The sequence below is a fragment of the Ambystoma mexicanum genome, chromosome 7q (assembly GCF_040938575.1).
Source record: "Ambystoma mexicanum isolate Mex_15411 chromosome 7q, UKY_AmexF1_1, whole genome shotgun sequence".
NCBI lineage: Eukaryota > Metazoa > Chordata > Amphibia > Caudata > Ambystomatidae > Ambystoma > Ambystoma mexicanum.
The window spans coordinates 634362990-634385886 of record NC_090941.1 but is presented as its reverse complement, the minus strand read 5'-3'; the positions used below and the strand labels follow the sequence as shown (position 1 = coordinate 634385886).

The 22897-nt window shown below is 43.5% G+C and overlaps 1 protein-coding gene across 1 annotated transcript in view; it reads left to right on the top strand.

The window, feature by feature from the left end:
* Positions 1–22897, top strand: part of RXFP2 (relaxin family peptide receptor 2) — a 1759299-nt gene that overhangs the window by 1102340 nt on the left and 634062 nt on the right. Inside the window, exon 7 of the mRNA XM_069639740.1 lies at positions 10188–10259. Within this exon, the coding sequence (XP_069495841.1) occupies positions 10188–10259 (72 nt within the window). The remainder of the gene's footprint in view (positions 1–10187; positions 10260–22897) is intronic.

Genomic DNA, 22897 nt, shown 5'->3' with positions numbered 1-22897 from the left:
CCAGGCTTGGGGGCTCGCGAGAGGACCAATCAGCATGCAGGGGGACTCATCACTGACGCCACTAACATTAGCCAATCATCAGGGGTCCTCTTGTAACGATTTTCAAGTATCTAATAGTAGGGACAGCCCAAGTATACCACCTGACTCCTACTTAACCACTAATATCCTTCTCTATATGTATCCTATACTAACCCTACCACTCGGGGAACCAATCCGAAGTGGCAATAGGTTTTTTGCTAACTTTCCCAGGTGACGCAAGTAGCGCGTCATACTGCTGTAAAAAGGGCCTGCGAGCCCCACTAAGATTGAGAGTCTGGACGGACACGTACGATCCAAGACCCATCCCTGCGTTGTTATAATAAACAGCAGAACCACCTTGCTCCTTGTGTGTGTCTCATACTCATTCAGGGAAGCACGGGAGGAGTTGGGGCCTCCCAGCCCAGAAGTCCGCGGACGGCTCAGCCGACCCCTGGATAATCACCCCGACAAGCCTCTCACCAACACTGATAAAATATGGTATGAACACATTCAAGCGGTGGGAAGAGAGAGTGCAGAAGACACTTCCTATGTGTGCTCATTAATACTGTACACTGCTGAACCACATAAACCTTTTGTTCTGCAGGAGATACCACCAGACATAACACAATGCATGATTAAATTAGGCTTATGCTGGTTGAGGGGGATGTTCCAGGGGCATACAGCTGTTACGCTCACCTGGTTCCCACGGGGTCGTCGATCGGAACTGGACTGCTATGGTCTCCACCAGCGTTATTCGTAGTGCTAAGACGGCTGACTGGACCGGCCCTCCTAGCTTCGTTTGCTTGATACATAAAAGGAGTTTCCTAAAAGCAGGAGAAGGGAATTAGCCACCCAGTGGATGCGAGGAAACACTTGCTTAAATCATTCCCTCTAAGCACCTCTGATATTCCCTTTTGCTCCCTCACCTTATTGTTTGTAATGATGAGCTCTCCATCCTGCACTGAATGCAGGAGCATGTAGAATTCCAGTTCCTTCACTGGTTCGAAGATTTTGGGCGAGTTCCAGACGTGTTGGACTCTGTGGCAAGTGGCAAGGAGCCGTAGGTATAATGTCTATAGAGTTCAATTGTCTGTTATTCACTCGTTTCCCCCTTTTGTCTTGCAGCTTGAACCGAGAGGAGTTCACCTGAAGTGCTGCAGGTTGCGCACAGGTAAGAGTGTGTATTACTCAGCGCTGTCCGGTAAAAAATAAATAAAATGTCTTTAACAAGTGTCTTTTCCTCCCACAGGTGCGGTGTTAAAGATGTTGCATGCCGATGAAAGATGACTAGGGCGGTAACTCTGGTGAGTATAATATGGTTGTTTTGATCATCTTTGTTGGCACCCGGCTCCCCTTGTTATCCTTTGTCTCTCCCAGGTGCCACGGATGCAGCGACGAAATGATGGCAGCAGCGCTGGACCATGGAGATGAAGACTGGTAAATATGGCGGGCGCTACTGCTAGCGATGCAATGCTTTTATTTCTGAAGTCTTTTTCCCAGTTCGGAAGTGCGGCGAGTTCGGGAACAGATGAAGATTAGAAGGTAAGTTCTTGTTCTTATCTTCCTCTCTTCTAGGATGATGTCCAGGTTCGAGGCGGGCGTGGCAGAAGACAGGATCCTGCAGGTACGGTGAGCGTTACGCTGCTGAAATGCAGAATAACGCGAAGAAGCCTATGTTGCTGGTCGGGCGTGGTTTAAATAGCCTCAAAAAGTAGTCCCAGGTAAGAAGTCCCTAGAACCACACCCGAGAAAAAAATAGTCCCTGTAGTAAAATAGTCCCCTCCAGGCTTCACGCTGGCCTGGATTCAATTGCAGCATGGTCTGCCTGAGGTAAGTAATGACTATGAGCCTGGCACCTTAGGCGCCAGGACTGATTTTTATCATGAGCCTGGCGCCTAAGGCGTCAGGACTGAACCCAGATAGCCCCTAGCCGGGGCTGCTGAGGTTTTAATAAACGTCTGGATGCCTGCTTCCGGGGCTGATGGGCTAGGTCCAGATGCCCGTGGGTAAGCATCATGACAACAGCTCAGATACAATGGGTGCAAGTGGGAGCGGTGTTCTAGGATGACAATTATATTAGAATAGAGGAGATGTTAGAACAGGAAGAAAGATTGAATGTCTTAGTGTGCTATTAAACAGAGGGTGCCAGAAAGGAAGAGACAAGCCTTTCAACACCACACTACATGTATTGCATAGATACGTACACAGGTCAGGCCAAACCTTGGTGTATAGAAAGGGCCAGCATGGAAATAAGTGGTTCAATATATCATCAACATGAGCGGGTAGAAGGATTGATTGGATGTAGGGCAATGGGATTGATTAGGAAGGAGAGGGAAGAGCTGCTTCAAGTTAACAAAATAGGCAACAATAATGTTAATTTACTGACCTGACTCGATGAGAAGAAGAATCCAGTGCCAATACTTGCACTTGCCAAGCCTTCTTTATGTTTCAGAATGAGGGGCTACTATCTCGTAGGGGAGAGCACAAACTGTGAGGTGATGCTTGCTCTTCCAGGCATAAAATAGTGGGACTGCCATATTAATGTATAATCTTTGGGCCTGTGGGGTCCACGCCTAAGCTCTGCTCCTACCATATTGGCACGGCATATGTACTCTCGTTACTTTACATTCCCGGACTCTCATTGTGCCAAAATCGAATCTTGTCCCATTTATTGAACATCCAGCTATCAAAGAACTGTAGTGCACATGTACTAGGAGGTCACTGGAAATGCACAGCAATATGGGAAATGTGACCTTATCAAGGAGAAGGAGAACTGTCCATTTGTGAAGAAATAAGATGGATAATTACTTTTCAAAGATGTTGTCAGACAAGCTCAAGGAAATACTGGAGGAGTTCCGCCTCTTCTCTAAGACTGCATCTTTTTTTAATTCTTTACTTGCTCCAGGGGTGCAGACTGAAATCATTGAAATGGAGCTGATGCGATTTGCAAATGGCAACGAAAGAGGTTTGAATGATATCAAAGAGTAGCTTAGGGAACTGTGCTTGACCGCCCGAAAAAACAGATATGTTTTGGACATGATATTGGCCATGGAAAGGGGGTTGCACGTGAAAATAGGTATACATGTTTGCACTATGATCGAAGCAAATGATGCAAACAACAGCAACCTTACTGACGCTATCACTGCGTTGAACACCCTCAATGTGGCCATGGAGAAAAAGAGACTAGCAGGGCGGTCGACGATGATTGGTACAGTACACTCTTTTCTTGCATACCTTGGTGGTTGAGCAACATTCAAAAAACTTTGATTCCCATCGTAGTGCTGATCATTGTGTTTTGTGGGTGTCAGATAGTGCTGGGGTGGTGTAACAGGTTTGGGGTCCCCGGGGAACAACATGACGACTTTGACACTGATAAGTACTGATAGATCCCACTCCCAACTCGAGATAAGTTCATAAACCAATACGTCGCCCTCTGGGTGCACTTTTCTCTCCAACCCCTGACCCACTTAGTACATTGAAGCATGTGTGGATTGTGAATTCAATGGAGAGTGTACTTTTTTGACTTGCATTCCAGAAGAATATGAAGCGAGTGGAAAAGCCTCTGTGGTGTTTGTAAGGTTTGGGTCCCCAAGGATAAATATGAAAGGACCACAGAGGAAGGGTCATAGTTGGTTGTTAATACATTAACGAAAGGGGGGGAATGTTAACATGCATATTCAGCATACCTGGCGCTGCCAGGTAGCTATTAGGCCTCTAATGGTGATGTGGGCACATGTAAGTTTAATGCCAGAGGGGACATAATTATGTATTAGCCTCACTATAATTGATCTTTAGGATGATAGTTAAATATATATGCAGCAAGAATCACTTCGCAAAACATATGCAAAGTATTGAAACACATATGTAATAAAAACCTTTAAACATGCATGTAGCAGGCCGGTTTTCTTTTTTTGAAGCAAAGGTTTTCTTTTCTGTATGCCATTCTTTTCTTTTATATATTTTTTTCGTTTATTTGTGTTTGGTGCACATGCACCTTTACAAATAGACAAAATAATAATCAAGTACATATATACAAAAATCAAGACAAACATTGACATCAATTCAAAATTACCATACAAAGAAACAAGAAACATAAAAAGAACAAAAATTTGAGATCAAACTGAGAAATCTAACCAGACTAACAATTTTAAGAATTACAAAATTCAGACTGCTTTGAATTAAAATCACATCAAGGGGTGCCAGTGATATTGTATGGCATTGAAAATGTGAAACAAAAATTGTTTAGTTCGCTAGTTGCTGAAAGACACGCTGCAACAAAAAAAGAAAATAAATGATTCAAATGTATAAGACGACGAGTGGCATAAAAATCAATGTATAAATGGAGAATTAAGGAAAAAGGTGATTGCATAATGATTACAGTATCTGTGTTAGAAAGCAGAGCTAACTAGTGAGCAAGTATGTCATCAACGTGTACGCATAGTTGCAGTAAAAACTCATGACCTTTGCCTCCATAATTACACAGTATGGAGGTAGAGTTTGATGTAAAATCTCATTCATTTTCATTCAGTTGCGCAACTATAGGTTATAATAGGCGGACTGTTGACAATATTATGGCATTACTTGAGCCCCACATGCAACTCACCCAGGTGAGGTTGCGAGATGCTGACGAGGTATCTGAAATATAATTTCCCATAGTTAGAGTTCTCTGCGTGTCAAAATGGGGACAAAAGAGAAAAAGGTGTTTTAATGTTTCCTGAACAGCATTGATACCACAAAAGCAACAGTGCCCGTCTGTCAGTGCCTAGTTTTCCAATTTCTAGTGCGAGATCCAGTATGTATCAAATCCATTCTGAATCTCATATAGAAGCTTCTGATTTTGTTTGAGGGAAAACATACTAGATAGAGCCTGCGTGGTACTTGACTATGTCTGAATTTGGCATAATCCTCAAAGGAGGAGTAGTCCGCAATCCGATCTAATGTAGTGGCCCAATGATTTAGACTAGGAGGATCTTCATGCCATCATGAAATTGGGCAATCGAAGCAGGACAAGACTTAGCAAGCATGTCATAAAGATCCTCATAAAGAGAATTGGCAGGGGGGTGTGACATTTTGTTGAAATTGGATAGCATCCTCCATGCGAATTTGGATGCTAGGGAATGGAGACCCAGTTTGTGTATTAGAATGACATTAGGCAGAAACATGGGAAGGCCAAGAACTGTTTTCCAAATTATAGTTTTCTTTTATAAGCATAGTGTTATATCAGATTACAAAGTTGGGACATGCCCCCTTTATGGAGTTTGTGTTTCGGTGGTGAGAACTGCCATTGGTTATTGTTTGCAAGAGAACAGCCATTTTTGATATAAGATCAAGGGTGCAGGCCACAAATTCTATCATGTTATCCTGTTAGGTTGCCTTTCTGAACTACGGCCCTTTTAATAACTTTTTATTTTGTGGTGATTGCGGGCATCTCAAGGTCAGAATGTTTTGGTAGAAAAAGCAGACATTGATTAATTGTTGCAAAGGAAGCAGCCCTCATAACTTCAAACCCAATTCCAGACAAGCAAGTGCCGTCCAAGGTGAAAGGCGAATAAATACACAAAAGATGCCAGGACACGACAGGGCATTGGTACCAATTTACAAAGTTAAAGAATGAACAAAGCACCCCCCCAGTGCCGTGAAAGGCCCTGTTTTTGAGAGGTAGCTGCCTTGGTAATTTGAAGAAAATAGAGGAAATTAAATTCGAACTGTGGTGCCTCAGTTTGGTGATTCATCAAAAAGATAGCTAGAAGATCATGGTGTACAGGTTTGCACCTTGTGTCGAGACTGGAGCTGCATGCAAGTGCAGGCCTTGGAGAACAGAGAAACCCAATTATATGTTCAGGGTTTTGCAACATATCTTTTCTCCCTATTGTCTCCCGCATTCTCATTGATCAGATATCAGCTGGATGCAAAGGCTCAAAGCTATCTAAAAAGTGTTTTAGTCCAATAAGTACAGACCTTCTTTGTAAGGAATACCTTAATAAGGGCCAGCCAATAGGAACAAAGTCTGAACATAAAGGATGGGGATTTTTCGGGGTGGCAAGGGTGAATCTGTCAATGACTGGGCATGATGAAGGATGTTCTATATGGGTTTTGTGACATATAGCCAATAATATTCTTACATTTTGAATTATTGTAAACCTTATCAAATTTGTGGTTTTCAACTTTAAAATGGGTTGCCCCGAATGGGCGTGTTGAGATCGTGTCCAGTTTGTATCTTGTTTTCTCTCGCCCAGCTGTTGCATAAATGAAGCTGTGTTCTTTTTGAAGTTTGTGTACTCTATTTTGAGCATTTTGTGTCTCCCATTTTGGGGTCATTTTGGGACAGCTCCACGTTTACAGGTCAGCCTCTCTCTGGCTATTCAGCATCTTTGCCCTGCATACTGACTACGCACTGCTGCCTCCTCATTCTTTCACTCGGAAGGGCTTCCACTCCATTGCATTTCTCCACAAGACCTCCTCCTGCTCCCATGTTGGTCTCACCAGTCCTTTATATTCCCCTCTGTAAGAAGCGTGGACCATCATTGGTACCAGTAATTCTTAAGAACATGTTATCATTATGGGGTCAGAAACCATATATGCCATTAAAAAAAAGGGTCACACACAGTATCCACATTTGTAACACCCACATAGCCACCAAACAATGGTGACTCTGTGTTAAGGAGGGGGGCCTGATTGAAATCCCTGCTTGGGAATTCCTTATCCCATAATGTGGGATCCCCCCAGTGCGATCCCGCTTGCCCTGTTCCCTAGAGGGTGCTAAGCATGGTGGGCTCACCTCGCCACCCCCAAAGGGGGTGACTCCGTCTAAGGGAGAAGGGATAGATTCCCTGGATTTGTCACGAACTTGGATGGATGTATTATGCATAACAGACAATGGATGCTGCTGCATCAGCACCTGTCTCAGCAGCTTTAAAATAGGAACACTGTTTGGTAACCTACCACTAGAACATGCAGGATTTGAAAGACTTTACAGAAACACACATTAGAAAAAATGAGGACAATTGCATAGGAGGGACAAATACACCATGCTCGTTCTAGGATTTACAAGGCCCTGTGTATCTGAAGCCGAACAGGACTTTGCATAATGTACCAACATCACCAGAAATTACATAGCTAAAAATGGCATTATAGGGCGTGACATCAGTGCATCGTGGGAAGTTACCTTATGAGATGTTGCCTTGAGTAAGTCAGGAGACAAGTAATTTTGTGATGTGCAATATATGAATGGCCTGTGTTGGTATTATTATATATCGGACAATACCATGAGTAAGGCGTTTTTGAATAGCATAGAGTGTGAACTGAATCACTTTGAAGAACTAATTTTGGCACAGCGAGGCAAAATGATTTGGCCAGGATCCCATACTTGAGTTAAATGATAAACTTTGGAATTTGAGACTGGTCTGCAACTTAGGCTCTGAACATCATTTCTTCCCAGGTCTAATTTGTATATAAGTGTGTTAGTGTTAGGCTTCTAAGAATACTCTGTTTTATAGAGATGACATGAAAAGTGCACACATCTAAAAGCCCAACCTAACCAATCCATATTAAATTATTTCAAGCAAAAATAGTATGGTTTTAGCTTCATTTTACTCATCTTGAATGCAATATTTAAGTACCAGAACGCAAAGCAACGTGAGTCCAAACATGTATCTGTTTTTTTATAAATGTACTTTCAAGATTTAGACAAACAACAAAAGCCACTGTGGAAATTACACATTTTGGTGCTCAGGACGCCAAGGATACTCACTGCCTGGGATGCAATATGGTCTAAGGCTGCCCCTGCCTCCCACAACATGTCTTGGCCGATGTCCCTTTCTCTATGTCTGCTTTCTCTCTTCTCATATATATTTAAGCCTCCTAACATACTCGCCCAGTAGAGTGGACGTTTTCATTTAAAGGGATATTGCCTTAAATTGGAGAATAACATTATCCCTTTATAGTGTCCTCGTCCCATCCATGATAGTCTATTTTCCATTGTGTTTCAAAGTATTCAATGTAGGCCATGGTATGTCTGGCTGAAGGGAGTTCCTCACGGGAACTGGAGTCTTGTCCCTAAAGGTGGAGTCTCTCCCGGTGAGGTCCCGCTTGCCTCTACCACTAGGGATGGTATTGCAGAGCGGGCTCACCTCCCTAGCCTCAGAAGAAGGGGTTCCTGCTTGGGGAGAAGGGACAAATTTGCTTGATTCCTCACAGTGTGTGCACACTTTCTTTTATTAGGCCATGCCTATTTTAGCAACTTGGTTATGCAAAGGTGAGATTCCACAGGAGCATGAATTTGTGATTGGTTATTACATTCCTTATCTGCATCTGGTCCTGCACAGTAGATCTTGCTTCAGCAAGAATACATTTGCTTCTGCAAACAACATGGAGCTGCGTGTGTTTTGCGTAGAGTTGTGCTGTTGTACAGTGTGTACTTTCTTGTATGTTTTCGTAGAGATATATATATGTTTCTTGTATATTGCATGCTGCAGTCCATTGTATGGGTTGCACAGTTTAGCCATACACTCCTTTCATCCAGTTCACCTTACTGCACATGCATTACATGTTGTATGTGCTGTTTGATGATGTGAGGGCATGCTATGCCGTATACACTCCATTCCTTTTGTTCCTCAGCACCTACTGCACACATTTAAAAAATCAATATTGCCCAGTCCTTCCCCCAACCTTGGACACAGACATTCAGATATCCAGGTACCCAGGGAAGGAGATTAAACTGAGAGACATATTCCCAGAGGGCCACTTCATAACAAATGAAGAGTTTAAGGCCAGACTGGGCACCAACACAGTTAAAATACTACAATACCTTAGAATACGAGCAGCGGCACGTAAAAAGTGGCCATCATTCCCCATAGAGCCAAAGACACCGGACTGCATCGAGGCTGTAGAGCTGGGAGAATATCGACGAGGGCTAATATCCAGCTTATACAGGAAGTTACAGGGGGCCGCGACATCACAAAAAACTGCGAAGGGGAAATGGGAAAGAGATACAGCAACCAGCATAGACGATACCAAATGGCAGATGCTGGCAGCTAACTAAGGAAGTCTCACTAAACTCCCGCCTGGGACTCATTCAATGTAAAGTATTAATCAGGCTTCTTTATACCACGGTAAGGGTAGAGAAATTCTCTGGTGAAAGCCTAGACAAATGTATGAAGTGCGGAGCAGAGGGGGCAGACACGTTTCACATGTTTTGGAGCTAACCTAGGGTAGCAACTTTCTGGGCAGAAGTAGCTGCAACACTTTACACAATTACAGATATCCCTCCGATCCTAATCCCCTTTAAATATCTACTGGGCAACATTGGAAAGATCAGTCAAAAGACGCGCAGGCTATTCAACGTGAGATATATTATTGCTAAAAAAGTGTATATTACAACAATGGAAGTCCAGATTTGCACCAACAGCATGCGAGTGGCTTAAAGAACTGACTCATGTGCAGGAAAGAGAAACGTGTTACGTTGGAACAATGTATGTGACGAATAAACCCAAGGACATGTGGGAACCTTTTCAAAGGTATCTAAGAGACACTTAATAGAAATGGATATTGTACTATGATATATACATGTAATTGATGTTACTCTAAGGTCCATAAGATAATTAACTATGGTACAATCATATGTATTATGTGAAATGTTGATGTGACCTGACTGCCTGTTAACTAAATAGCGTTTTTTAAAAAAAAATCAATATTATTTATCCTTAAAAATGGAACAGCTCAGGTTTGTCTGATGTGATGTTCAATGCACTGCTTCAGCCCAAGACCAAGATGTGCGCCAGAAATCTCAAAAATTGAAATGGGCAGTTTTGAGAAATCCTGTGCCAAATAGGGCAGGCTTCAGCCTCTATGGAAAAAAACAGTGTTTTCAGTAACTTTTGTAGCATGAAACATCACCACATCAGTGTACGGATTTTGCCAGATCAATGGTCTGCCAAATTCAGTAAGCTTTCATGAACAAGAACAAAAGATATGGATGAAAGTATTTTTGAATCTTTACTGTGATTTTATATATGTGTGTGTGTATATACACATATAGGTAGATTTTTGCTAGTTCACATGGATCCATTCATTAACAAAATTGTGTTTATAATCTTTCTTAAGATTTAATTCATCTTTAATTGCAAAATATTAAAATGTGTGCTTGTTTTTTTTTCTGATCTAATCCACAGATACCTTAGCAACAACTGCATCACCAGCCTGAAGGCAGGGGTTTTCAGTCATCTCCATGAACTACAGTGGTTGTACGTATAGTAATTGGTCCAGTCTATGTTGTTTCTCATAATAATTTGTACCATTCAAACTGTGTGCATCATGTTGCTGTCATGAAGATGAAGTGGTTGCACAGCATAAGGTTAAAAGTATTTCTTAGTGCATGGAAGGCATACTTCAGTTTTTATAGGCTATTCTCAAGTCATTTCGATCTGCTCCAAAAAACTGTGGCTGCTTAATGGGGAGTCATTGGGCCTCATTACAGTTTTGCCAGTCCGGTAAAAATGCTAGTATAATTGTCTGTAATTCTGGTACTGGCATTTTTACCGGACCAGCAAAGCACAACTTTACCATTGGGGGCACTGATTTACCTCCAATCCTGAGGTGCTAGTAAATCGTGCCCCTACCATCAAAGAAATGCTGCAATTATCAGCACCAGTATTACTGGTGCTGGTAATTGCAGACATCCCATCTATGTAGTCCTACGTGACTCCATGGTATGGGGGATTACTGTTGTTTCCACCACTTGTAATATCCCAGTAATACTGGGATATCAGGTGGTGGAAACACTAGGGTAGTTTGCCGGTATCCTGTCAGAATTACCGGCGGGATACCGGCAAACTTGTAATGAGCCCTACTGTATATAAGCAGGAACTCATTGATTTCTGGATCTTTTAAATGTATGTCAGGCCTCCTCCCTAGATCTCCGCAATGTGCAATGCCTTCAGCATGTTCATGGGGGGTTTCCAATATTGGCCGCCATTGCAAACCTTCCCCTTTGCCATCCACTTCAACAGATGGTTCCTGCTTTTTGTTCCTGCAACAAAACAATGCCCAATCCGTGGAATTGAACTGTGAAGACTGAAGTGTGTCCCTCTGCTCCTGCGTGGTATACCAAACAGAAAGGGCCAGGTCCTAGAGTCGTACGCTGAACACAAGCATTATGATGTTACAATACTGACAGAAAATGTGTATTCAAGGGAAATTTAATAGATGAAACAACTAAAACACTGCAAGAGCAGTGTTTAATAATCGACAATGCATAACAAATATAGAACACACAATTATAAATAAACATACTTCAAACAAACCTAAATCGTATAAATTGAAAAAAGTCTCCACCCTGCTCGAAGCGTGCCACCAACACCATAGCTATACAGAAGGTAAAAAAGGAAGAAACTCAGGGCAAAGAAAAAAGCTACAACATCCTGTTTGAGTTTACACCTGGAGTCACACTGAAGTGTTGACCCTGCACAGTCTATGTTTTTCATTTGCCAACACTTTTTTAAATAGCTGGGGTAGAAAGCCCAGATGTGGCCATTATCCCCTCCTGAACTTGGATTGAGGGGAGGCCATTTGATACAGCCAATCCATGCCAACTCAAGTGTCGGCTTGAAAGGGACTAATAAGTCCACAGGGCCTAGCCTTCCTCAGGGCAAAACAGCATAATATGAAGTAGAAAGGACAAGTGGAGATCTGCAAAGAGTTTCTGTAGGATCAAGAACATTTTTTTTACAACGTTGATCAAAAGCCCAGCTCAGGATGATAAGCCATATTTAAATCACATGATTTTTATCCGAAGGATTACCTTGCTAAAAACTGGATTGAAAATTCATACTAAGGGATTTTCAGCAATGTTTTTCTAAGGAAAGCCCATCTCAGGTCCAGTGCATCATGGATACGACAGCCGAGTCTGAAAAAGGGGGACCATGTGCATATGATCAAAAGTTTTCTGGAGTTATTAAGCAAACTGTGCACATAGCCCAAAAACTGCCAGCGACTTGGATGGAACGCAGTGCCAGTGCTAGCCTATATGAGAATGATCGCATAGAAAACTCTGCCGCTTATGAAACCATGATCTGAAGTCAAACACGACCGACAGGGCGTCAGCAGAAGGAACGGACAGATGTACACACACTTCAAATTTGGCAAACAATGCGCAAAGGTGTGCTAACCTGATTGATTGATGATTGAGTGTGGACACAACCGGTTGGTGTGAAGATGAAGCTGTGAATGAATAGGCACCACATATCAGCTCTAGAATAGCCATAGCTGGGATTAGTGTAAACAAGGCAGGGGTTAATTTAGGTGCGTGTATAAAGGGAAAAGGGAAATGGCCTGTGGCGGTGCTTACCAGTATGAGTCCATGCTGCCCCTGTGATAGAACTTTCTAAAGGGTGTAACGGCCAGTAGCGCACTGGAGTGCATTTGATGAGACTGTGGTTCACATAAGAGGCTCTGGGTAGCCGCTCGCCATCTTGAAAGGGGATAAGAAATGAAAATGCCTGATGAAATGGCCAAGTCGGCCTGATGGTTTTGTGTAGTATACCGTCTTGTACATGTTGTACATTCCATTTCCACAGTGCCCAGATTTCTACCTCGAAATCCATTTTGTCCATGTAGTAGTTGCGACTGCCACATAACAGGACATTTCTTTGGCCAATACCATTGGCCACTGGAAAAAGTATGCAAGGCATTCAGTTGTGCATAGTCCCTTTATCTACAAGGCCATAACAATGGGAAGAAACAGACACATACTCAACTGTTTGGTAGCAGTTGTCATTGCCGTAGCACCAGTACATGCCCTGTTATTCATCCATTGTGTTGCATGTAATGTGCAAGGTGTCCAACATTTAAGCACAGCGATTCTAATAAGGGTGATGCAGTATAAAAATAACACTGAATCTATTGTAGAGAAATTCCAAAATGTAGGATTCAAAGATACACAGTTTGAGAAACAAAGATATGTTTTTTCCAACTTATTAGACTCAACATGCTTAAGTGTTTGGACGAATTACACCTGCATTCGTTTTAAGCACAGCCACATTGATGCTCAGGGAAATGCAACATTGGCATAATATTTACGATTATATCATGTGTTCTCTACCTTCATAATTTTACTTTACTAAAATGAGACGTGCCATTAGATACCTGCAGGGTAATACTGTGTTTTCCTAACTCTAAATAAGTTATTAAAGAGAAGCCTATCATGGGGAGCTGCTTCACAGTCTCTTCATGTGCCTATTTGAAGTGACATGATAGGTTTGTATCTGAAATGTTGCCAGTTCACATTTTAGATGCCGGTTTGTCTTGAGAAGTGTGTGTACATGTATCCATTATGTGAATGGGAGCGATTATATTACATACTGACAGAGCTTAGTAGAGATCTTATGTACTCACTGACATTACATTTTAAGCATCAATGCCTTTATGGAAATGGTATCTGTTTAGCAGAACATGCTTTCTTGAAGGGAAACCGGCTTCATTTTCTATTGCAAAAATCAAAAACGCTCACAAACAATAAACCCTTGAAGATGGTATTTTGTCACAGTGTTGAAAACAAATAAATAAGTAAAAAATCAATAGACGGATTCTATACCCATTAAAGATGCAATTGAAACATCCTCCCAGATAAAACACACTGACACACCTGAAGACACCAGGGAAAATAAAACAACGAGAAGAGACACTAACTAAATATTGCAAGGAATAGGTGAACTTGCCCTATAACCATGACGCATTTAGCACTCAAAATCTAAAGTTCATACGCTCACTTGCAAGGAGGCATCTCTTTCAACAAATGTTTTGCATTTTCATGTTTATGGAGTAAATCCTTTCCAGTAAATATCATATATTATACATCTGGAATTCTGATGGCAGTCCAGCATTGGACTATCTGCTGGCTATACGAGCCAGTATAGCCTGGAATGTTCTCCTGTAGCCCTTAGATTTGTCCCTATGTCAATCATCTCCAACTTCATTGAATGCGATCCAGTTGCCATTCAGTCGACCTGTGGCGATTGTCTGGCCCATCCATTCTTCTTTTCCATTCTCGTATCAATCCTCGCCCAATGGTACTTTCCCTGTTACTGGCAGCCTCCTTCTGCGTGTGTCTGGTTTTTCCTCCGCACATCGATGTCCATAGCACCATTTGTGAAGAGCCACATCCAGGACCCTACAGCGCAACCCCCCAGGTGATTCCTCTAGTCCCAAATCCTGTTCCCTTTTATACACAATGGCAAAACATTATGTGACGCTCCCCTTGCCTGGGGTTTTGGATTACAAATCTAAGGATCCTTCATGATTTAATATGCTGGCTAGAGAGCATGGGAGTTCAACTCCAAAAATCGTTTGAATAACAATGGTGTATGATATCAAGAGTGACCAAAGTTATAATAGGTTTATTGACCTCACCCTTAGGCATATGACTAGTTATGAGCCTGTAAACCTTGTAAAACATATTCACTGCACTTCAGCCTTAACTTCAGGACCGAAAAGCCTCTGTGATAATCTGGGTATCACTGATCATGCTCTGGCCTGGCTTACCTCCTTCCTCTCCAAATGACCTTCCTTTCCTCTATCTCACTTTCTAGCAGTGGTGTTCCCCATGGGTCTAACCTCTCTCCCTGGCTTTTCAACCAATACCTGGCACCGCCCGCCCACTGCATTGCTGCTCTCTGCTCAAACTTTCAGGGCTATGTGTATGACACCCAACTTGTTTTCAGGCTCCCCTCTGCCACCTCTTCACCCTCCCTCATCTCCGACTGTCTGTCTGCAATCCAGGAGTGTGCGCCGCCACCAACCTCTGCCTTAATGCCAGTAAGACAGAGATCCTCCTCATCGGCACACCTGCACCTTCCTTTCCTGTCACTCTCTGGCAGGCCTCTCTTGGCCCTCTCTCTGCTCCCACTTGCGAGGCTAAGAATCTCGAGCCATCTTTGACTCCACACTTTCCTTTTCTCCACACATCTTTGATGTTTCAAAAAAGTCTAACAACCAACTGCACCTCCACAGAGACATTCTTCCTTTCCTTTCCTTCCCCAAGAAGCTCAATGTCTCTAGAGCTCTGGTTCTCTCTATGCTTGACTATTGCAACAGCCTCTTTCTAAATCTGCCTGCAACCACTCTCCGCCCTCTGCAGCTCATCCAGAACAGGACTGCGAGACTTGTCTCTCCAGCCCTGAAATCTCTTAATTGGCTCCCTGTGGCTGCAAGGATTAAATTCAAGACCCTTTGCATTGTCCACAAGGCTTTCTGAGGCTTGGGTTCACAATACCTTCAACTCTTCAGCCATAAATATATTCCCACTCAAGCGCTTTGCTCCTTCACCTCCAACTCTCTTATGTTCAGTCCTTTCTACAAGCAACGAGTTGGGGGTAGATCCCTTTCCTCGGCTGGGGTCTTCCTCTGCAACAGCCTCCTTGCCTCTCTGAAACTTGAGGAGAAACATCTTCAGTTCCGGAAGCAATCAAGACATCAAGACCTTCCTCTTTGCTTCTGCCTTCGCTCTTCCTCTCCCCTGCTAATCTGTCTGCTTTGGCACCGGTCACCTGGTTACCCTCTGATTTCGGACCCAGATCCCTGCTCTCCCAACCACACACCTGAACTGCCTCCTGGCAACCCATGCACGTGGGTGTGTATCTGCAACCCTACAGCCGCTTTCCAGCACTTATCAGACACCCACTGTCTACACCTCATTCTCGCGCATACCACCTGCTGGCCGCAATACTTATTATTGTTCTATCATGTGTTCAGCACTTTCCACTCCACCGCTGCCCCTCGTACTTTCCTGCTTCCCTCTTCCCTGCATGTTCTCAATGTCACTGGGCCTAGTAAGATCGTTGTTTTGTTCTCCCTTGTTTCCCCTCCCTTGCCTCGTCACGCTTCGAAACACTTGTGTATGGGCGCGATACAAATAAAATATCATATCATAGCATGACTTGCAGTACAGCGCTCGGCCGGCATCTTTAAAACAGAATTATGTTCTGTTCAACATTTTGCAACATTCCCCCTTTGATCAATCTGGGGGCTATACGAGACGTTAAAGCTTGCAAATCTTGTATAGCCTGCAGATAGACCATTGGAGAAATGGTGCATCACTCCCGCTGTCTTCACTGCTGGCAGGACTCTCAACGCAGCAATCCCTCTCATCGTACTGTGCACGAGGTGGTTATCCTGCCCTCAAATATTTACAGCTGCAATTATTTGTTGCAGTGATAATTTCAAAACCTCCAGAAATCAACAGTAAGACATTAAAGAATATGTATTTACTGGAAAAGGAATGATCCAAACACTGGACTGTAACTACTGTTGTTTTTTTTAATTTGGCTACACATGTAGTTTGTCAAAAGGAAAGTTTAAACAAAACACTTTAAATCAAGTGGGTCACAGGGTTCTCATGTGTTCTGTAGAAATCAATCCAAAAAAGTGCATAAACAATTGTGTCAAAAAGTACAGTGAACAGGACACTTTAAATCAAATAAATAAATCACAGAATGTCCTGAGGGAATAAATCTGAAAAACACATAAACAGTTGTGTGGCATCAACTCACATATGCATAGTTTGGCTAAATATTACTTCATATTAGTCCAGAAGCATGTTCAAAAAATACATCAAATGCAGTGAGTGTTTCAAATTTTTCAGCCCAAACAGTACACAATTTATCTTTGGTGTTTAAGGTGTGCAAGTGTCACCAGAAAAGACACACAGTTTTAAGAGACATAAAGGTATTGTTCATCTGATGGCAGACTACTGTCTGAAGAACTGGTGGGCTGGTCCACTTTTGAGTGGAATGTAGACCTTAAAAATAAGGTCTGTTGTAGCCTGGCTTAAGAGGGATAACCAAATGACTGGTCTCATCGTGGCAGCACTAATGTGAGCCCCTCCGCTGCCACTGCTTCCCCTTTTTACCTGGGATTATCCTGACAGACGTGGCCCAGGAACTCAAAATCCCCAGGCACGCCTCTCTGTGCTGCGCCAACCTGCAACCTGGATCACTCCTGGTAGATGTGACCCAGGTACTTGTCATGTGCAGGCAACATGTCTCCATGTGTGCCCCTTACAACGAGGCACCTCCATCTTGCAGCTAATGCACTTTGCAAGTGAAGCAGATGCTTGGTGCAAAAACGACGTTCACGTGCGTGAAACATGCACATTTAAAAGGCGATTAACCGTTGACAACATGTTGAAATTGTGAGCAAAAGCAAAGCCAGGTTTAATGCCCTTGGACTTTAGAACACTTGTTGCCCAAACGAGGTTCCATTAAAACATTGGGGCCCTCTTCTGCTCTTTCCAAGCCAGCTAAATATGTCAATGTGGCCTGTGGGCCACTTTTTGGATATGGTTAAGTTAGGTGATCTATGTGTCCATCGCTCACTGAAACCAGGCTTCTCGTCCTTCCAGCAGATTGCCTCGCGGGTTGCATTCCTGCCCCCTGACACTAATCTGCTTTGTGGGTCACTCATCGCAGACCCAATCTCCCACTCCTTGACTTGTGTGTGCAGGCAGCATGTGTCCCCGCGCACCCCACACAATGAGGCTCCTCCATCTTCTAACTAAGGCTAGCCTAGTAATGCCTAGCAAGGGGCGTCATCTGTTGTGAGGTAAGACACACATGAAGACTTCATTCAACCCTCCTCCAACCTTGTCAAGGCTGCAGTGAAAGCGGCCTCCCTTCCTTACTGCACAAGAGGCTGCCTCTTCTTCCTTCGGGGCAGGGTCCATTGCATCTCGTGCCATAACCCGCCCATTTGATATGATGTGGTATTATAGGTTATTTATAACGCACTTAATACCCAGAGGTTTCTAAGTGCGGACCCGGGAATCGAACCTGTGGTGCTCCCTGTGGTGCTCCCTGCCATCTTGCTTCCAAGGTGAGTACATTGCCCCTTGGCTATCCTCCCGACACAGGCCATGTCATGTGCAAGCCGTGAAGGGCAGATCACATTTGATTGCCTCAATGTCATGAACGTGTCTAGCCCCTAGTGACATCACCTTAAGCCTATTTGGCAACACAAGCGGTGAGGACTGGATTAACAACACTGATGAAAATGTACCAACAAGTATATCAGGGGCATCGTCTAGTTGCCACTCTAAGCCTCCTGGCCACAATATTGTAAGTGATGGTGAGCAAGATATTTTAGAAATGTATAAATGTGAGGCTAACACACAATCTGCCAGTAAATGCGCAACCAACATTTCTCGCAATTCATTGGCTGAGAAAATAATGCCCACATCCTTCAAGCTTCTCTCTGACACTATGAAGAGTATCTGCAAAAGCCAGAACGCCCTCCAGAGGTGAATATCAAGATGTTAGCCTTATTTCACTGAGACGGGCTGTGGTAAGGCAGCTTACATCACGGACACCATGAGCCTCTTGTAGAAAAGGAAACTTGCTTCATTGAGTCAGAGAATAGATTAAGCGCAGGTACACAGACCGACATCTATCGGCCACCCTCTCTCTCTCATCAACTGTCACTCCTAGAACATACAGCAGGGAACACTCGCGCTACGTTCTACCATAGAACACCCATTACATCATTTTAATGCAGTGCAGAGCAGGTAGGTAAATGCACAATACTACACACACCCCCTTAAATGATATGGAAAATTGAGCACAACAAAAGAGACAAACACATAGCCCCGAGCACAGCAACACTTGCACGGCTCTCCGAGCTAACTTTGCCACTCCAACATTTACAAACCTTGAGTATGGAACTACACTGTTCATCCAAAACCCAGCAACCGTCCTCACATGTTAACCAAACACACGCCCACCTGACAGCGGGACAGAACCACTCAATCCCTGCTCCTCCTCAAATTACACGATATAGAATTAGGGGTCACAACTTCAACTATAGAAAGGACACCACACCTGACCCCTCAACTCACACAAAGCATTCAAGCAACATTTTCCATCCAAACACCCTTAAGGACATCAATACAACACCTGCAGAGAAGCATAACATGAACACCATGCACCCTTCTCACTTTGAGACTCGTCAAGAGCACCAAGAGTGGGGACGTCAATACTGCCTCCAAGACATCTATTGCAACACATTTCTCCTGCGCGGCATCAAAACGACGTGTGACACAGTCACCTGGCAGAGCCATCAATTGTATCAAAAACAGGTCAAAACCTTGTGTGGCATCCAATATCACCCCCCAACATAGTTTCCTACTCCATAGTAAACCAAATACCCTGAGGTGTCTCATACCTCCTAACAGCTGCAGGTGCCAGAACCCACACACACAACAGTATCCGACAGTCTGCACTTGACATAGGTGTCCAATAACCACAATTAACACAGAGGTGTCCAACACCCTGCACTTGTCATGATTATCCAGCACCTCCCACTTGACACTGAATAAACAGGAACCAATAGATGTCCAGCCTTTTGACCGCTTGGATGTCCAAACACCACCACTACATGGGTGTCTAACACCATTCCAGTGTCATGTCCCCTGTTAGCTATCTTTTTTTTTATAACAAAAAGTCCCTACATTGTCCTTTCCTTATCTATCTCGATCCTCATCCATCTTGCTTGGCCTAATTGGCCCATGAGATTGGAGAAGGGACTTTCCCAAATCTGGTATTTCCTCACTGCATCAGCAAAATGCAGTATAAATCTTTGAGCCTTTCCGTTACTGAAAGTAAAAAGGGTGGCTTTTCTATTTGTCTTTCAGGCCTTTCTCCATGAAGCAACCCTTAATATATGTGTCTAACTAATATCATCAATAAGGAAGCTACTTCTAAGCGTTTCAAAAGGTGCATATGTGTGTGCATTGAAAGCATAGCGTCTTGAGGCCTGCCCTTGGCACTATAGTAAAGATATGTGTATCTTCTGGATACATGAGCTATTTGAGGCCTTGTATCGTTGCTAAAGTAAGGATATATGTATCTGTAGTGAATGCATAAGCAAAGTACATTACTATCTATATAAACTCTGTTGGTCTAAACTGGCTCTTGCCAATCTAAATGTGGGAGTATGCATGCCAGGTGTCACATGTATGCTATACACAATTCTAATCACCCAGTTGTTCTTATATACCCCTGCATTTGGTCAAAATGCTGTATGTAGTTGTTTCAAAGCATACGTCTACCACAGAAATAGCTGAATACATAACACTTCCTCTGCTTCCATCTCTCACTATTTGCCATCTTGTCTACAGTCCCAATATTCACCCCGCCTCATCTCATGATCCCAATAATAATTCTGAGGCCACCTCCAACTGCCTCTGACGTCACCGCCCCCTCTTCACGCTGATCATTTGTTTCTTCACCACGCAGGTATCACAATATTTTCTACAGTCTGCATGAGCGTGAGTTGCGACCTTTATGTTCCTTTTATGCCTCTTTTTAAAAAAATGTCGATTGCTCATCTTTTTTGTAATCTCTTTGCCAAATTGACAACAATATAACGGTGATACATCCCAGAGTGGCAGGCAGTACCATCTATAAATGCCTTTCTCTTCATCTGTAAACGCTTCAGACCATTAACCCGCAAGAGGGTCAATAATATCAATTACAGCCGGCCAACCTGGGCTGGAATGGCACATTCCTCTGTCTCATAATAATGTTTTTGGCTATTAGCGTAGCCGATTAAACCATTATTTGTGACAAGTGTATTCAAGGTAGTGTCATAGCCCAATTTACCAAGCATGTCTGTCTTTCATAAACTTCTTACCAAAGTGGCTCAGATCTCAAAATGACCACTAGGCTTGAGCAAACCTATCTGGTGCAAATCTGAAATCACCTGATTAGCCGGGTGATTCAAGATGAACTGAATCACTGATCATGCTGGCGATTCAGCTGAAAAAAGATCTTCCATGAGGGCCCTGTGGAAGCGGATCGTCTTCCTACCCAGGCCCCATCCAAGGGATAATTCAACGAGCGCTGTAAAACCAACAGTTTGGCTTCTGACATCTAGCAGGCAATTGCCAGGCCCTGCCATCATATGCCCTGTGTGAAATGGTCATCTATGTGTCACCTCTAAAGGAGGCCTGATGAAATCTGTGGTCAGTGGGAGCCACTGGATCTGTGATGCTACTACTTAAGGCAGTAAAAGGGGATACCCCAGTCAATGAAACATCACAATATATAGCCTAGGGTAAATATGCACCATGTGAAAGTAAAGTAAGGATGAACTTAAAGCGCCTTGTTTACCACATTGCTCCTCACCTGGCCAAGGGTCCATGCAAGGAGTGAGAATTAACCAGCAGCACATGTCGTTTCCACAAGCTCCAGCGTTGCCTGCATCCCAGAGGTGAACAGAAAACAAATGGCAGACATAAGAAACCCATGCAGCGAGTTCTCGTGCTCACTTCACAGGTGGAGACAGAGAGGAATCTCACAGAAACATGGGACTGCATGACCACCATGATGGCACCACCGGATGCCAACATGGTGAACAATACTTTTATAACCTCGAGACATGGTGTTCGGGGAAAGGGCACATTGCTATTAATAAAACCACACAATACCTACAGACAAGGAAGGTCAGCAGCACCATAATTTGGGAAAAGGGGGAATGATTAGAGAGATTCCTAGCATGGGGCAGGCCCCTATATGCCCGCAAATGAGAATTCTCCCTCATTGTCCCAATCACTCTATTAACACCTGTACAAAAAGAGACACGAGGCTTCTGACTTGGTTGGTGTCAGGAAAGCATTCCAGACAGTGTGTTATAGTCAGTACAGAGAGGAATGGATACCCAGGAGGGCAGACGTGTCTTGGTGAAGCCAAGAAGGACCAGTAGTAACCGAGCAATAAAGAGTCAAAGAGTAAGAATAGCAGATCCTATGCGGCCAAGCCAAGAACACACATTGGTAATAGAGAGGCACAGAAGGATGTGTCTGTGCCAGCTAAGCCAGAGTGTAAGAGAAGCCAAGATGAGGCATCAGATGCCTGCTGTAAACCTCGACCTAAATACTTGCAACAGCCAAACCTTGAGGAAAGCATTCAGGGTGAAGCATCCCAGACCCGGGGACAGTTGTGAGACAACCAGGTCAAATAAAGAAGTCTTGCTCACCTCTGAGAACCTAGCTGGTGGTGGGGAATCCTACCTGGAAGTACCTATGTAAGGAGGGAATTCCTAACTTTAGCACTAAGGAAACCTCCCAGGACAGAAGAGTCGATTACAAGTGGCATCTATGAGTCTGGTGCTTTGTCCTACAATCCAGCATGAAGGCAAACAATCCAGAAAGTAAATAAACACTTAGAGCAGGGGGAGTCTGATGCCAGGCTTGCACTAGTAGCAGCTGGAGATCACGGCCATGCCCTACAATACGTGACAAAGGCAAAGGCCGTGTAAATAGGGCCTTGCTATGGAACAAAATGCAGGAAAGGGGCTGTCCACTTACCTTGGTGGGGATCTTAGAGGCAATGCATGTGGACACAAGGATTAGAGTGAGACTTGATGCCCACAGAGCATACACACCATGGATCGAGACAAATAGAGGCCTACGTCCAGGGTGTGTGCTGGCACCTTTCCTCTTTTGTTTTTACATATTAGGAATGTTGTGTCACTTATGTGCAGTAAGAACAAATTCTTGGGAGAGTTTAAAATTCAACATTTATTGTATGCTGACAATATTGTGATTTGCAATCTAACAGCTATTGGTCTCCAAAAAGATTTAAGTGCAGTGGAAGAATTTTTGGGCAGCTTGGATTTGTCGATAAACACACTGAAATCCAAGGTACTGGTGCTAAAGGGGGGGTAATAAAAAAGGTAAAGTCATATCATGGAAATTAAATAGCGGAAGCCTTGAGGTGGTCAACAAGTTTAAATATTTAGGGTCCCTGGTTTGTAACAACTTGGGAGGGCCGATCTTCTGAATGACCTCAAGGCCCAGTTTCCAGGAGCATTCGTGAAGCTGCAGCACTTTGAC